General features: G+C 37.3%; 1 protein-coding gene across 1 annotated transcript in view; it reads left to right on the top strand.

Moving 5' to 3' along the window:
- Fcho2 (FCH and mu domain containing endocytic adaptor 2) overlaps positions 1–17,476 on the top strand; it is a 91,181-nt gene that overhangs the window by 25,762 nt on the left and 47,943 nt on the right. The window contains exons 6-8 of the mRNA XM_031360534.1: positions 2,559–2,663; positions 10,546–10,644; positions 12,352–12,448. Of these exons, the coding sequence (XP_031216394.1) occupies positions 2,559–2,663; positions 10,546–10,644; positions 12,352–12,448 (301 nt within the window). The remainder of the gene's footprint in view (positions 1–2,558; positions 2,664–10,545; positions 10,645–12,351; positions 12,449–17,476) is intronic.

The following is a 17,476-nucleotide window of genomic DNA, read 5'->3' as shown; positions in this document are numbered from 1 at the left end:
AAAAAAAAAAAAAAAAAAAAAAAAAAAAAACCAGTTATTTACAAATTTGTCTATATGCCAGATCTTATCATAAGTATTAATTTTTTTTTCAGTTAGAAGATAATATCCTGGAGTCAGTCCTCTCCTTTATGTGAGTTTCAGAGTTACCAAGTGTGGCAGCAAGCATCTTTACTTGCTGAAACCATGATCATCTTACTAGCTCCCAAGCACTTTATCTGATTGTATTTGGGTAACTATTGAAGTCTTAAAAAATATCTTGTAGCTGGGTAGTGGAGGCACATGCCTATAATCTCAGCACTTGGGAGGCAGAGGCAGGTAGATTTCTGAGTTTGAGACCAGCCTGGTCTACAGAGTGAGTTCCAGGACAGCCAGGGATATACAGAGAAACCCTGTATCGAAAAACAAAAAACAAAAAACAAAAACAAACAAATTCTTGTATTTTTGTTTTAGGAGTAAGAGAGCACTGTAAAACTCAAAGATAATGTGTCAGAGGGAAGTAAATGGTAGATCCAGAATTTTAATTATTTTTCTTCTGGCTCCAGGCCAGTTTCATTTACAGTACATGGTGAAATGGCATCCTACATGTACTTTATTTAAGAAGGTGGGAAAGGAGCTGGAGAGATGACTGTGAGTTAGAGTCTTAGTACCCATGTCAAGCAGTTTAGAATTAACTCCAGTTTCAGGGGGTCTGATACCTTCTTCTGGCCTCCCTCACACACATGTGATAGACACACACACACCACAAATAAAAATAAAACTCTCTCTTTTTTTAAAGGCAGAAAAGCATGTGATGTGTGTTTAGTATAATTTTTATTGAATTTTAGAGAATACAAGATTGTCTGTTTAAAGGCCATGTGTGTCTGTTGCCAATCTTAACCCACAGCAAAGCTAATTTTTCTGTTTCCAGTTCTTGTCCTGGAAATACAGCTAAAGGTAATTATATATTGGCCCTATACAGTTGTGTTGTTAGAAAACTTTCACTTGACTCATAGCATTCCTTTAGACCACTTGGAAGTACTTCTAGCTATCTAGACTAATTACTTGATATGTCCCCCACACCATAGTTTGATGAAACTTACTTTGTCCTTGCCAAGGGTAGGTTTACCTAGCATATCCTACTATTCGTTGCTCATCAGACTGTCATTAAGAATGGGGAGATACTTGTATATTGACACCCTATAGCTTGCCCTTCACTTTCGAACTCTTATTTTACAACCCTTCTTCTTATGTCCAAATTGATCAACCTTTAGACAGTAGGCATTTTTTTTTTCTTTGCCACCCTCAAGGCTGTCCTGCTACTCTCAGACACTGCCTTGGCTTGGTGCCTTGGCATGGTGCTTCTATTGCCCACATACCACTGTCTCTAGCACTGAGAACTTTGTAGCTGTGTGTCTAGTACAAAGCTTTGTAGAATCTTTTCTCCAGACTGTGTCTCACTCAAGGTTTATATTGATTTCTGTGGCTTTGTTACTTTCTGATTTCTCTTTATATGTTGGTTATTTTACAAAGTCCTTGAAGAAAAGATGTCTTATATAATTTCATGTTCCTCTCATTATATCTCCTATTATCATTAGGTAACTGATAAAATTAAAACTATATTATTACCATAGTGGGTTTTTGTAAAAGAGTTCCTGAGAAATGAATTAAAATTTAAAAATGAATTTATTAGTTTACTAGAACATCCTAGAAACTGAGAACTATCACAGCAAGCCAGTATTTTTAATTTTGAGTTTGGTGTGTAGACTTTTTTTGTTATTGTTTTGATTTTTCTGGGTTTTGTTTTTTGTTTTTTTTGAGACAGAGTTTCTCTGTATAGCTTTGGCTGTCCTGGAACTTAATCTGTATATAGACAAAATTGGCCTTGAATTCAGAAATCCTGCCTTAGCCTCCAGAGTGCTGAGATTAAAGGCATGTGCTGCCATCACCTGGCTAGTTTATAAACTTTAATTAGACATTAAATAGAATATGTGTGCATTAATGGAAGAGGAAGAAGACCTACTACCATTGTAGAGAAGTGTGTAGGGTGCCTTTTGATTGGTGTACTTTTTACATTGCTTCTTTGCTAGTTTCTCACAGCTGTTACTTATGCTTATAGAATCTTGCTCGGGGCTATAAAGTGGGCATGTTTGAATTTTTTGAGCATTCCATTAGAAAGAAGAGTCCATGTTTGATTCCTGAGTTATTGTCTGCCCATTTTAAAAAAAAGTGATTAAAACAGGCATTAAAGGATTAAAGTTTGTGTATCAAAACAGCTCTTAAATGTATTTTTAATTTGTTCTTCATGTTACCTTACATTAAGAAAGAAAAATGGTTAACCTCAGTTTAATATGCTTTTGGGTGGAGGGCTAGAAAGCCCCAGGTGGTCTTGCAAGGGACCCAGGTCTGATTCCCAGCACTTACATTGTGACTCACAGCCATCTGTAACTCTGGTGTCAAGAGATTTGATGCCTTCTGCTCTCACAGAGCACTAGGTATGCATGTTGTTCACAGACAGACATATATGAAGGCAAACACTAATATATAATACATCTTTTAAAAATGTTTTTGTTTTGTTACAGGCAGCTGTTAAGTCTAAGAAAGCTACAGATACTTACAAACTTTATGTGGAAAAGTATGCATTGACAAAAGCTGATTTTGAGCAGAAAATGACAGAAACAGCCCAGGTTGGTATTTTTAAGGCTTTAAATTGAAGACAGGATGCCTATATTTGTGGACATTGGTTAAATAAAAGAATTTTTGTTTAATTTTCTTAGTATTAGAAAAATTTAAGTGAGCTCTTTGACTATTGTGATAATTTATATTGGCATCTTGTTTGGGAGATTGAGGCCAACATGGCAGAGTGCTAGTGCTTCTTATACCAGTTAGCTCTCATATCACTGTGACCAAACAGCTGAGAGAGGGCTGCATTTTCCTTGGCTCATGGTTTAGTTGGTCACAATAGAGAGGACAGAGAAGACGAGGCTACTTCCTTACACTTTAGTGGATTGGGAAGCAGAGGGTCAGTCTGGAAGTAGAGCTAGCCTAGACTCTCCACCCCTGTCCCTGTCCTCTACAACTGCCAGCTGGGCACATTTGTCCACAGGATTCCATGATGTCCCAAAACAGTTAACCAGCTGGGGACCAAGTGTTCAAACATAGGAGGAGCCTGTGATGGCCATTTCATATTCTGACTATAACAGCTATATACGAGTTTACTCAAATAAGAGCTGTTTATAATTGAGGAAAATGAAGACCTTGGTAGATGGTGAAGACAATACTGGTTGTCAGACTTGAGTCTTGATTTTATGATTTCTGTATAAGAAGAAAACTGGAAGATAGTCAGTGCTGAAGATACAACAGTAAACAAAACAGTGAAAAAGCCCTGTTCTCAAATATTTGTGGATGAAGGTAGACAATGAAAATGTGCTCTTTTAACTTGGGATGAATGATACTTTTAATTTGGTGTTCTTTCAGTCCTAGTTGAAAGCCTATTTTAAGGTGGGTGCACTTGATGAGTTCTACCTAATAACACTTCTACTCTCACTCTTGTCTTCTTATGTTCTTAGCACCTAGCACCATTTAAGGTATCAGGAATTTCATATCATTTAATAGATAGCAGAGGACCCTGCAGATCACAGTGGCTTACCATCTCCACTGCTTGTTTTTCATGGTATGCTGCAGCTCTGGGCCCGAGGTTAATGATGGAACATTTTAGTCATCATTTCTAAGGGGCTGCACTATGGTGAAATACACTGCTTCACTCCTGTTGTGTTTTGTGTCTTTCCCACGTGTAAATTAGATGAAGACAAGGCTCAGATACTTTGTTTTTTCTTATTTTCTCACCAGTTAAGATAGTTTCTCTTTTTTGGGGGGCATATACTAGATGTGAAAGAAGTCTTGATAATTCTAAAACTTTGCTAATTCCTTTTTCTTTCTCCTCACTTGAGGAAATGAAAGACTTCCATCTCATAACCCAAAAGGTGTATTTGTTTGTACGTATGCATGGTTGTAGGCACACACATCTATGTTTATCTATTATGCTAAAGGTACTGTGGTAGATGGAGGCATATTCAGTTGACGGTACAGAGGATGGTGGCAGACATGAAATACATGCATATAATAACAAGTTTTTGGGCTGGCGAGATGGCTCAGCGGGTAAGAACACTGACTGTTCTTCCGAAGGTCCTGAGTTCGGATCCCAGAAACCACATGGTGGCTCACAACCACCAGTAATGAGATCTGACGCCCTCTTCTGGTGCGTCTGAAGACAGCTACAGTGTATTACACTGGAGCGAGCTGGATGGAGTGAGTGGGGCTGTCCGGAGTTCAGTTCCCAGCAGCCCCATGATGGGTCACAGCCATCTGTACAGCTACAGTGTACTCATACACATAAAATAAATAAATAAATAAATAAATAAATTAAAAAAAAAACAAAAAACAAAACAAAACAAAAAAAACCCAAGTTTTTATGAGTGCTATAAAGGGGAGGACTAAGCTTCTAGGAGAGAGAATAGTAAGAGTAACCTAGAATTTAAACCAGGAGTTTGGGAGACTTGTTTTGGAGGTATGGTATTTCGATCTGAGAGTTGGGACAGGCAAGTAAAGGCACTTGCCGCCTAACATCCAGAGTTCAACGCCCAGAGCCCATTTGGTAAAACAAGGGAATCTGTTCCTGCAAGTTCTCATCTGACCTCCACATGAGCCATGGCACACCCCTCTCCCCAATACAGCAGACAAATGTAAAACATAAAAGTAAAGAAATAAAATGGAGACTTGAAACATGAGTAGAATGTAGGACAAAAGAATCCTAGGCTTTGGGGCCAGGAGCATGAAATCCAGAAGTATAAACTATAAAATAAATGGATGCTGTATTCTACAAAGAAACAATGTAAAACTGAGAGGAGTAAAAAGGAAGGAGTTAAAAGAAACGAGGTTAAGAAATTGGGTGAAGACTAGGATATACAAAGGATTAATTGTTCTCTAAGAGCAGTTGGCAGCTTGGTAGCCACCTAAATTTTGTTGTAACATGATTGGATCTGTATTTTAAAAGTTAGCTTTGGCAGTTATGTGAAGAATTTTATTATTCTAGCCCCAGAAGAGATGAGTAGTCCAGTTTGGAAGTCAGCATAATAGTCAGGTGATAAGGATGATGGGAGTCTTGTGGTTCATTTTGGAGGAGAGCTGCAAATGTTGTAGATGTCTAAGGGATTAGGGAGGGAGAGATGCTCAGGGAGCTGAGATCACTTTCAAATTTTGACTTGTCAAATTCATGGAGAGGCTTCATGAAGTACTTAGTTGGCGTGTGGTGAGCAGGTCATTCTGAGGTAGACAACATGTTGACCCTGAGGTGGCAGGTATAGTTATAGCACTAGATGCAGTGTTCCAGTCTTATAGCCATAGTTTTGGATCCTCATAGTTTTGTAAATCCAAATTTGTTTTTATCATAAGTCTTTCAACAGCAAAGTTTGATCTGAATCTGCATGAAGCTGTTTATGATTTTAGCTTAGACTGGATGTACATGCTTTTGCAACAAATATTGATAAGCACAAGATTATACCGGTAATAGTATAAAATATGCTATATTCTTATAGTACCATTGTATTTATTAAAAAAAAAAAAGGAATTCTAAAATGTACCTGGCCTCAAAGATTTTGGGTAAGAAATTGTAATTTTAGCCTTTATAAAATAGTGTGAGTTCACAAAGCCATGATGACTTCATGTTTGTTTTGCATAGGGTCATTGAGAACTTGATAGAGGAAGAGAAGCTAAAACCCAAGTAAAAGCTAGAGAAAAAGAAAAGTAGGATGTGTATGCCAGCAAAGCCACTGATAATGATTGCAGAAAGGTCCCATCAGTTGTGTTATATGGAAAAATGATGCTTCCACAAGAAGGCTTTACTTCTGTTAAATGAGATTTCTAAAATAGTGATATTTCTCTTGCAAAGAAGGTTGTTACGGGGGCTGGAGAGATGATGGCTCAGCAGTTAAAAGCACTGACTGCTCTTTCAGAGGTCCCGAGTTCAATTCCCAGCAACCAAATGGTGGCTCACAATTTTGTCTGAGGACAGCTACAGTATATAAATACAAATAAATCTTTAAAAAAAAAAGAAGTCTTTTATGGACTAGAGCAAATGCTGTTTTGTCTTCTAAATCATTAAGAACATGTATTTATTATAAAATAGTTACTATTGAATGGTTAATTTTTCATTTCTCCTGATTAAAATACCTCCAGTTAATTATTTAAGTTAGTATAGGAACTAAAATCTGCTGTTCAGTATTTTTTATTGTATTGATGTTACTTGATATTTTTTAAATTAAATAAATATTTTATGAGAGTTTTACCTGCATAGACCAGAAGAGGGCATCAAGACCCCCTGGAACTAGAGTTATAGGCAGTTATGAGTTACCATGTAAGCATTGAGAATTGAATATAGGTCTTCTGGAATAGTAGCCAGTGCTCTTATCCACTGAGCCATCTCTCTACCCCCTAAATTTTTTAAAATTTTGTTTGTGTGTAGGGCACAGAACAGCTGATGGAATGGAATGTCTCCTGCCACTTTGTGGGATTCACGGTCCAACTCAGACCTGTAATTTATGAACACACACACACACACACACACACACACACACACACACACGCATACACACACACACCTCAGACCTATAATTTTATGAACTCACACACACACCTCAGACCTGTAATTTTATGAACTTACACGCACGCGCACACAAACACACACACCCCCACACACACATACCTCAGACCTGTAATTTTATGAACACACACACACACCTCAGACCTGTAATTTTATGAACTTACATGCACATGCGCGCGCGCGCGCGCACACACACGCACACACACACACACACACATACACACCCCTCAGACCTGTAATTTTATGAACTCACACACATGTGCGTATTATTTGTTTGGTTTGTATTTGTTTTTTAGATTCTGTTAGGCCAAGCTGGCCTCCAACTTGTGATCTTGCCTCAGTCTCTTAAGTGCTGGAATTATAGGCTGGTATGGCCATGCCTCATTTTGATGTTACATTTTTTCTCCCCTGAAAATCTGGGTTTCACTATATAGCCCTAGCTCACTAGGAACTCACTATTTAGTCCAGGCTACCATTTAACTCACAGAAATTCATCTGCCTTTGCCACCCTAGTGCTAGGATTAATGGTATATACCAACACATCACATACCATTTGTTGGATACCATATGAAAATTTTTAAATGCTAATATTTTAAAAGCATTCATTATCTTGTTCTGTTTTCTCATTGCATTTTAATAGCATTTTAATTACTTACTGTGCCATTTGCAGATGAACATTTATTTGCTTGAACAGATGTGAGCTATACTACTTGTAGAGAGATATGTTTAATAATTCTTGCTAGTATGTATATTTCCTCTTACATTTTTCTGTGTCTTTCTCTTTTTGATAGCTCATGTTGAGTGTACTTACACACAAGGAAACACACTGCCTAGTATTGTTTTTATTTTTTCTCAAGATTTATTTTTTAAATTATGTAATATATGCTCATAGAGGCCAGAAGAGGGCATTGGATCCCCTGGAGCCGGAGTTATAGGCAGTTTTAACTGCCGAACCACCTGTTGAATCCCTGTGTATCCCAAGCTGGCCTCAAACTCACGACCTTCTTTAGCCTTCCAGCTGTAAGCTGCTACATACCACTAAAGCATATTCCATTATTTCTTTCCTTTTTTTCACTTTTGAAGAAACCTCTGTTATATATGAATGTATGTTTGGTGAGTGTGTGTCGTGGGTGTGGGTATGTCTCAAGCCAGAAGAGAGTTTTAGATCCTCTGAAGTAGTAGTCACTAATTTTGAGTAATTTTAACATTAGTTAGCAATGAGCTTTTTCTATCCTGAAAGAAAACCTCACAATCTCAGAATTGTTTAACTCTGTTGCTTGCCTGTGGATCCTGTTCCCCTAATTAGACTGCCTTGTCTGGTCTCAGTGGGAGAGAATGTACCTAGTCCTTTAGCGACTTGAGGTGCCAGTGTTGGTTGGTACCCGGGGGAACCTCCCCCCTCTAAGAGGGGAAGGGGAAGGGTCATTTGAGGACTGGACTGAGAAGAGAGGAGGGACTGTGATTGGGATGTAAAATGAATAAATAAACTTATAGTTAAAAGGTTAAAAACCAAAGGGAACTGTATCTGAATTACACATTGAGTTAAATGTGGAGTCATGCTTCAGGATATTTCTGATTGGGGTCCAGGAGAGATGGCTGAGTGTGTAAGAGAACTGGCTGCTTTTCAGAGGACCTGGGTTCAAGTCTCAGTACCCACAACATGTCAGCTTTCAACTTTCTGTAACTCCTGTTTCAGGGGATCCGACATCTCTTTTGGCCTCTTCAGGCACAGCAGGCACATGGTGCACAGATACACAAGCAAGCAAAATACTCAGACACAAATAATAAGAAGATACTTCTGAGTAGTTCAAAGCATACTTTACTTGGTAAAGCTGTTTCAAAAAGGAATGAAAACATACTTTCCTTGGAAGTAGGGAGTCATCCATATGAAATTAATTATATGAGAAGCCCTCACTATATTTGGTTATATTTGTTTATGATAAAATATTTTGTTAATTTGTGACATTTAAGCTAAGGCCCTATTCTTTTTAAAATATTTTTTATTAGATGTATTTATTTTATTGTAAGTATTTTGCCTGCATGTATGTATGTGTACCATGTGCGTGGTGCCTGCAGAGGTCAAAAGGAGGAACAGATCTCCTGGAGTTAGGGATGATTATGAACCATCATGTGTGTGCTGGGAACTGAATCCTAGTCTACTGCAAGATGATCTAGTGCTCTTGTAGAGCATCCTCTCAGTCAGTGCTGAGCCATCCCTCCAGCCCCTGGGCCATTTCTTCTATTATGAACTTAGAAGAATCGTCCTCCTATAGGATGTTCCTCAAGTCTCTCTCCTTTAAAGGTTTTTTGTTTTTTTTTTTAAAGTATAGAACATAGTTTATTCAGGGCATGTGAAGGGGAGTTAAGAGGTTAGTAGAAGCGGGGGGGGGGGGGGGGGGGGGGGGGGGGGGGGGGGAGGGAGCTGCCCACCATAAGCATGTGGAGCAAGGAGGAAGAGAATGGGGAAGGACGAGGGGATAGAGCAGGAGCAAGAAGAGAAGAGCAAGTGAGCAAGAGTAAAGGTTTGCTTTTATTTATGTGTGTACATTGTTGTCTGCTGAGATAAGCATCTCAGATCCTCTGGAACTAGAGTTACAGGCTGTTATAAGCCATCTGACTTGGGTGCTGGAAACTGAACTTGGGCCTTCTGCAAAAGCTGTATGTGCTCTTCAGCACTGAATCATCTCTAGCCTGGATGTTCTTTAAAAAGATAGTTCAGGACTTTGAAATAGATGTTATTAGCTTGGTCAGGATTAATCACTTAGTCATCCTCATCAGTAAGATTGATAGAAATTTGGGAATTGTTAGTACAATTCTAATATAGTTTTGCCTTTATTGATATATTTTTAACTGATTCACATAAACTAGATAATCTGTATTAATGATTTTTTTTTTTTTTTTAGTTTTTTGAGACAGGGTTTCTCTGGCTGTCCTGGAACTCACTCTGTAGACTAGGCTGGCCTCAAACTCAGAAATCCGCCTGCCTCTGCCTCCTAAATGCTGGGATTAAAGGCATGCACCACCACTGCCCGGCTGTATTAATGTTTTTTGATCAAGTAACTCAGTGCTAATAAATTTGGGCATTAATGTGAGGAGAAATAATTTAATTTGATAACCAAAAAAAAAAAAAAATTTGAAGTTTAGGCCCATTCTTTAGAACTAATTTAATTTGACCAAAAAAAAAAAAAAAAAAAAAAGGTGATCTGTGCAGTAATACTGACAGTTTGTATTTTAGGGAAGGAGAAAACACTCAAAGGTTGTGAGGTTGAAGTTTAGAAAATGCTGGGGTAAGCAAAGTCAAAAAGATTGTAATATTTTAGTATTGCTCAGGTTTTGATAATGAGTATTGCAAAGCAAAAGCTAGTGGTATTCTCTGGGAAATGTGATCATAACTAGGCAAGTTTCCTTCTCAACAGCATTCCTGCCTGTCACGCTCCCAGGCATCCTGGGGACCCACGTGTGGTCTGTCTGTGTCCCCCTCCCCAACCCAGTACACTCCCACCTCCATGGAGAACCGCTGAGATACAGAGCCCGCTTAGACAGACTGTACACTGCAAAATTAAATGCTTAGGCTTTGCTTTGCTAGCATCAGGTTTTAGTTTTGGAAACTTTTTTCTCTGGTTTTTGAAACACTATTATCTTATGGATCTCCTTAATTTTTTAAAATTCTGATTGTAGAGTTTAATTTGTACTATCTGTAGACTTTGGAAAAGTTTATATTTGCCTAAGAAAATGGGATAACAAAAAGTTATTATATTTATTTGTCTAGAAGCGTTTCAAACATAGTGTTAATTAGTTTAATTTAGTTAACCATATTGAAATGGTTTCTAAAACTTCTCTTGATTCCAGAATATATGTTTGTATGTGTTTATATATATTTTATAATCAAAACTTTTATATTTCAAACCCAGAAATTTCAAGATATTGAAGAAACTCATCTCATTCATATAAAGGAAATTATAGGATCCTTGTCAAATGCTATAAAGGAAATTCATTTACAAATAGGCCAGGTAAATATTTTGCTTTATGTTGAAGTGGTTTATGAAATTTTTATGTCCACTGGTAGCTCTTTATTAAGTCTTTCATTTTGTTTGGAAATCATACATATGATAATTATTTCAGATAAAGAATACATGTTTACATTTTTATTGATCACCAAAGATGATAATTTTTTTAATTATCATTACTTATTTCTGTGAATGTTTGATTGCTTTCCGTCTTTTTTTTAAAGTTCATTTATTATGTATACAGTGCTCTGCTTGCATGTATGCCTGCAGGCCATAAGAGGGCACCAGATCTCATCATTCTTGGTTATAAGCCACCATGTTGTTGTTGGGAATTGAACTCAGGACCTCTGGAATAGCAGCCAGTACTCTTAATTTCTGAACCATCTCTCCAGTCCCCGTTATTTGTTTTTGTTTTGTTTTATTTTAAGATTTTATTTAATGTATGAGTGCTCTGATCCGCAGGCTAGAAAGAGCATCAGATCCCCTTATAGATGGTAGTAAGCCACCATGTGGTTGCTGGGACTTGAATTCAGGACCTCTGGAAGGGCAGCTAGTGCTCTTCTTAACTGCTGAGCCAGCTCACCAGCCCATCCCATTATTTGTTTTTTTTTTTGAGACAGGGTCTCTCTTTGTAGCTCTGGCTGTCCTGGAACTCACTCTGTAGACCAGGCCAGCCTCAAACTCGGAGATCTGCCCACACTGTGCCTCCCAAGTGCTGGGATTAAAGGTGTGTGATGACCATTTATTATTTTTTAAGATATATTTGTATTGAATTTTTTAAAAAGTTGTGTGTGGATATGTGTACATGACTGAAGGTGCTGAGAGGTGAGAGGTATCAAATCCCTGGAGTTGGAGCTACTGCTATCTGTGAGTGTCCTCAGTGGATGATGGGGACTGAACTTGGGTCCTCTGGAAGAACAACCAAATTAAATTGTTTTGAAGTAACTAAGTACTATATAATTATATAGTTACTATATAACTATACTTAACAGTATTACTACATAGCTAACCATGTAGTTAGTGTATATTAAATATCTATTTCTTAAATAGTTGTATACTTCTAAGTATTAACTATATAGTCTTCATTAATTGAACATTACCAACTTCTAAATATGTCTCTTTTCAAGTATTAATACTTTAAAAGGTTAGAGCACAAATTTTAGTAATTAGAAAATTTAAATGTGGAAGTGTTCAGAGTGTGTTTAATGATAATTTGGGGTGTATTGCAGTAAGGAGAAATAGAAAATGCCTTTTTCTTTGTTATTAAAATGTAAATATTATCTTTATAAGCTTTATTTATCATAATAATTTTGTCTCTAGAAAAATCAAAAGTGGCAATAATCAGCTGCCTATAAGGCAGTGCCTTGAAGAGAGGGCAATCAGAAGCTGCTCTCCAGAAACCTGTTACATGGTTAGGAAGCAACATGGAAGGTTAAAAAGAAATTTGTAACTTTTTTTTTTTTTTTTTTTGTTTTTCAAGACAGGGTTTCTCTGTGTAGCCCTGGCTGTCCTAGAACTCACTCTGTAGACCAGGCCGGCCTCGAACTTAGAAATCCACCTGCCTCTGCCTCCCAAGTGCTGGGATTAAGGGTGTCTGCCACCACCTTCCTGCAGAAATTTATAACTTTTTAAATTGCTTTGTAGTAGGTTTCTGAATTAAAGTAAGAATGTTATTAAAAGAAGAAAATACTCTTTATTCTTTTTTAATAGGTTCATGAAGAGTTTATAAATAATATGGCTAATACTACAATTGAAAGTTTGATACAAAAATTTGCTGAGTCAAAAGGCACAGGGAAAGAAAGACCTGGTAAGATAAACTTCAAGGAAATAAATATTTGCCTTATTTTTACTTTTTTATTAATTATTTTATTTATTTGCATTTCAAATGTTATCCCCCTGCCTGGTCTCCCCTCTGCAAGCCCCTCCACCCTATCCTCTCTCCCCTTTGCCTCTATGAGGGTGCTTGCTCACCCCCTACCCACTCCCACCTCACCCTTCCATTATCCCCCTTCGCTAGGGCAACAAGCCTCCACAGGACCAAGCTCCTCCTCTCCTGTTGATGTTGGATGAGGCAACCATTATTTTTTAAGACAGAATCTTACTATGTTTTGTTGGTTTTTTTTGTTTTGTTTTTTGTTTTTGTTTTGTTTTGTTTTGTTTGAGACAGGGTTTCTCTGTGTAACCCTGGCTGTCCTGGAACTCACTCTGTAGACCAGGCTGACTTTGAACTCAGAAATCCACCTGCCTCTGCCTCCCAAGTGCTGGGATTAAAGGCGTGTGCCACCACCGCCCAGCCTTACTATGCATAGACTGGCTCATGATCTCCTTGCCTTAGTGTCCTGCATTCTTTAAAGATTTGTATTTGAATGTGTGCATGTGATGGATAGTTTTAACTTTATGTCACATATTTGCCCTGAATAACATTTTTAAACTGTAAAATAGTCAAGCTTGAAAATGAGTCATACTAGTTTTGTTTGTTTGTTTTAGATTTATTTTATATTTATGAGTGTTTTGCATACATGTCTATATGTATATCATGTGCATGCCTGGTACCGGAGGAGACCAAAGAGGATATCAAATCCTCTGAAATTGGAGTTATGCATGATTGTAAGCCACCATATGGGTGCTGGGAATTCAAGATGGGTCTTCTGCAGGAACAAGTATTCTAAACCACTGAGCCATCTCTCCAGCCTCTAAGTTAAGGCATTTGCCACAGTCTTTTAGGTACTAGTCTAGCTCCTTAAAATGGTTATGTAACTTACTAAGTGAATCTATCTTTAGTTTGTTTAGATTTCCGAAAAGAGAGTTAACTACAGATACAGAAGTCCTGTTTAATAAAGATTGGTATAAAATATTGATCCTTTAGCACTAAGACCAGTATAGATTCTTTGTTAAAATGTAATGCTTTTTCTTTCCTCATTGACATACATTTCTAGGGAATGTTTTTATTGAGTGATAACTGCTAAGCATTCAGAATGCACCAGTGATTGAATGGGTGTAGGAGTCCTGCTTTCAGTTTTTGTGACTAAGTGACCTCAGATTCTATATTCTATCCCCTACTCTTTTTCTTTTCCTTTCCCCTTCCCTTTCTTGTCTTTCTCTCTCCCTCCCTCCTCCCCCACCCCCCTCTAAGATAGGGTCTTATTATGTGGCCCTGGTTGCCTGGCACTTGGTGTGTAGACCACAGTCACAGAGTTTTTTTTTTTTTTGCTTCTGCCTCCTGAGTACTGTGATAAAAGGTATGTGCTACTATGCCTGACTTCTACATTCTACTTTTTAAAGCAGGTATAGTGTATGTTTTAATTTTTTGAGACAGGGGCTCTCTCTTATGTAGCTCTAGCTGTCCTGGAACTCTGTGTAGACCAGGTTGGCCTTGAACTCTGCCCCTGCTTCCCAAGTGCTGGGGTTAAAGGTATGAACCTCTGTGCCTGGTCCCGTATCTTACTTTTATTGAGCATATTATAACATTGGATGTAGTAAGTAGCTATTATCTCTTATTATTTAATATAGTTATAGTATTTCATACTTCTTGACTTTGTTTATTATGTACTACAGTATGTAAGAAATATATTTTATTTCATAGGTAAAAATAATTCAGTCAAATGAAACTATAGTATGGAACTTAGAAAAATAGGTAAATGATAGAAGAATCATTTGGGATTCAGTTTTTCTCATTATATCACAAAAGCAAGACTTGAAGCCCAAGTCATCTGTCTTAGTCAGGGTTCTCTAGAGTCACAGAACTTATGGTAGTCTCTATGTAGTAAAGGAATTTATTGATGACTTACAGTCTGTAGTCCAACTTCCAACAATAGTCAGCAGCAGCTGTGAATGGAAGTCCAAGGATCCAGCAGCTGCTCAGTCCCACAAGGCAAGCAGGTGAAGCAGAGCGAGCCTTCCTTCTTCCAATGTCCTTACATAGGTCTCCAGCAAAAGGTGTGGCCCAGACTAAAGGTGTATGCCACCACACCTTTAACCCCAGATGACCTTGCTTGAACTCGTAGATCTTCCAATCTTAATCTTCTGGGATTCATAGCCACTATGCCTCAAGATCTCCATGTCAAGATTCAGGTTGGAAACTTGTATTTCTCAGCCTCCAGATAAGGGCCACAGGTGAGCCTTCTAATTCTGGATTGTAGTTCATTTCAAATATAGTCAAGTTGACAACTCATAAGAGATATGCCTGCCTTTGCCTCCCTAGGTCAGTGACTGTGTCAGTTGAGAATCCAAATAGGAAAAAATTAAGCTTTGTTTGCCTATTGTTAGTACAATAATTTTAGGGAACGTGTTTTTATGGCATGTCTGTTTTAGTTCTACAGTGTAGTCTGTTCAAAGCACATCAGACTATCAAATAAAACCTTTTAAAACTTGAATTGATTGTATATATGTTTCAATTATAGGACATAATCATGTCATTAACATTTAAATAATCAGTAATTTGAAACATAATTCAGAAATATTTAGTTTGTAATTACGTAAGCTAAAAGGAAAATGTTATTTAATCTGGCTTGAATTTTACTACTTAATGAAAACCTTAAAATAATCTAGTCCAAAGCCATTTATTTACCATAAATCTGTTGGAACTTATGAAAACATGCCTCTAATTTCATTTATCCTAGTATGCTTTTTGTTGCTGTGATAAAGCACTTAACAAAAACTTGAGGAGGAAAGAGTTTATTTCAGATTACACTTTATAGTCTATCACATAGGGAACTTTAAACAGAAGCCTGGACATAGGAACTGAAGCCGAGGCTATGATTTCTTCTGAATCTGAATTATGATGACTGAATGAACACCACAGCACCCTGTGCTCTGAAAAAAACAGGTATTTTCTAAGTTAGATTTCTAAGTTCTTTCTTTATCCTAGTAGCCCTAATCAGTCATATATTTCTTTTGCTGATAGGATATATACATGTCTGATGGCTGGTCTAGATCTTGCTATGTAGCCTAGGCTTTTAAACTCAGTCCTCTTGCTTTACCTCCAATAGTTCTGGATTATTACACTACTATACCCAACTTAAGATTCATTTTTTTCTATTTTATAGTCATCCTGCTAATTTTACTGTGCTTTTCATAAAAATTTAGTGACTACCAGTTATTAGAAGCAATATGATAACTTTAAAAAATAGAGTTAACAGGCTTTGTAAATATCTTCAAACAGTGTAGTGTTTGAACATAAAGGCTTTGTTGGAAAGCTTACCTTTGCTTTCATTACATGACAAAGTAGGTTTGTAGCTTCTAGTTGAAAGTTCTTAAAACTATAGATCTTTAAAAATAAAGATAAGGCTGGGCAGTATTGATGCATGCCTTTAATCCCGGCACTTGGGAGGCAGAGGTAGGCGGATTTCTGAGTTCAAGGCCTGCCTGGTCTACAGAGTGAGTTCCAGGAGAGCCAGGGCTACACAGAGAAACCCTGTCTCGAAAAAACAAAACAAAAACAAACAAACAAACAAAAGATAAAAATAAGAGAAGCTTGAGAAAGGGTAGATGTAATCAGAGTTCCTAAATGAGGTTAATATTTTAGATTCTGAAATATTTCAGCTTCTATACTAGGTATATTACTTTAAATTAAAAGATAAAACAAATACTTTTTGAAAAATAGATGACAGCCTGTTAGTCATCTTTCTAGGCCCCTTGAGGATTTGGTAAAATGCCAAACCTAGAGAACTCACTTTCCCATGATGCTACTTAGATTTCTTTTAAATTTTATAAATTTATTTTTTTTTAAATCTTGCAAATAAATAAAATTTCCTACACCAAAATTAGCACCAGATCCTAAGTTTGCACAATTCTGAACTTATATATAGTTGGAATAGGTGTTTGGAATGGAACCTGTGGAGCTTAAATTTTAATCCTTTTAGCAGTGACTATACACTTAGCCACCACCAAAACCAAAAGGTCCATGACAGAATTAGAACTAGAAAACTAGAAAAGCAGTTAGCTTTATATCTTTTATGATCCATAGTTTTCAGAAGTGCTTTTAAAATAAGAGAAAAATAAAGGAAAGAAAAATTTTTTTTGAGCTAGGGTGTCTCTGGAATTCCAGGTACATTTATTAGAGAGAGAAAGAGAGGGGTGGGGAGGGAAAGAGAGAGAGAGGGAGAGGGAGGGAGAAGGGAGGAAGGAGGGGATTTTGCTGAGCTCAGCATAATCCCTCCATCCCCCCCCATCCTCACCACAGAGACACATTAAGATAGCTGGAGATTGGACTTGAGGCAAAAGAGAAAAGATGCTTGAAAATGTATATTGAGTATAAGTTTTCTTTCTAAAGTTTTGTTTGTAAACTCGTGATCTTTGACGAATGTGGGAAGTATTTTAATGTGAGGAACGTGTATTCTGTTTCATCAGACTTTGTATCCACAGCATTTTACAGTCTTACCAGTGAGGTGCTTAGGTCCTGCTCTGTTGATATTTGTGCTGGATTTGAATAAAGGCACTTGAGCAAGATTTTTGATCTGCATTTCCCAAGGAACTAATGTGGCACATCTTTTTATGTTTTGACCATTTATAATTTTTCTTGTCAGAGAATTTCAGATCTTTTGGCAATTCTAAAAACTGGAATATGTAAGCTGTATGTCAGATTCATATTTTGTGAAGTATTTTTTCTTTTTTGTGAAGTATTTTTTCTTTTTTTTTTAATATTTATTTATTTTATTTATATGAGTACACTGTTGCTCTCTTCAGACACACCAGAAGAGGGCATTGGATCCCAGTACAGATGGTTGTGAGCCACCATGTGGCTAATGGCAATTGAACTCAGAACCTCTGGAAGAGCAGTTAGTGTTCTTAACTGCTGAGCCATCCCTCCAGCCCCTGAAGTATTTTTGTTTAGTTT

The sequence above is a fragment of the Mastomys coucha genome, unplaced genomic scaffold, assembly GCF_008632895.1.
Source record: "Mastomys coucha isolate ucsf_1 unplaced genomic scaffold, UCSF_Mcou_1 pScaffold8, whole genome shotgun sequence".
NCBI lineage: Eukaryota > Metazoa > Chordata > Mammalia > Rodentia > Muridae > Mastomys > Mastomys coucha.
Note: the sequence above shows the minus strand (reverse complement) of the source record. Positions and strands in the feature narration are given on the sequence as shown.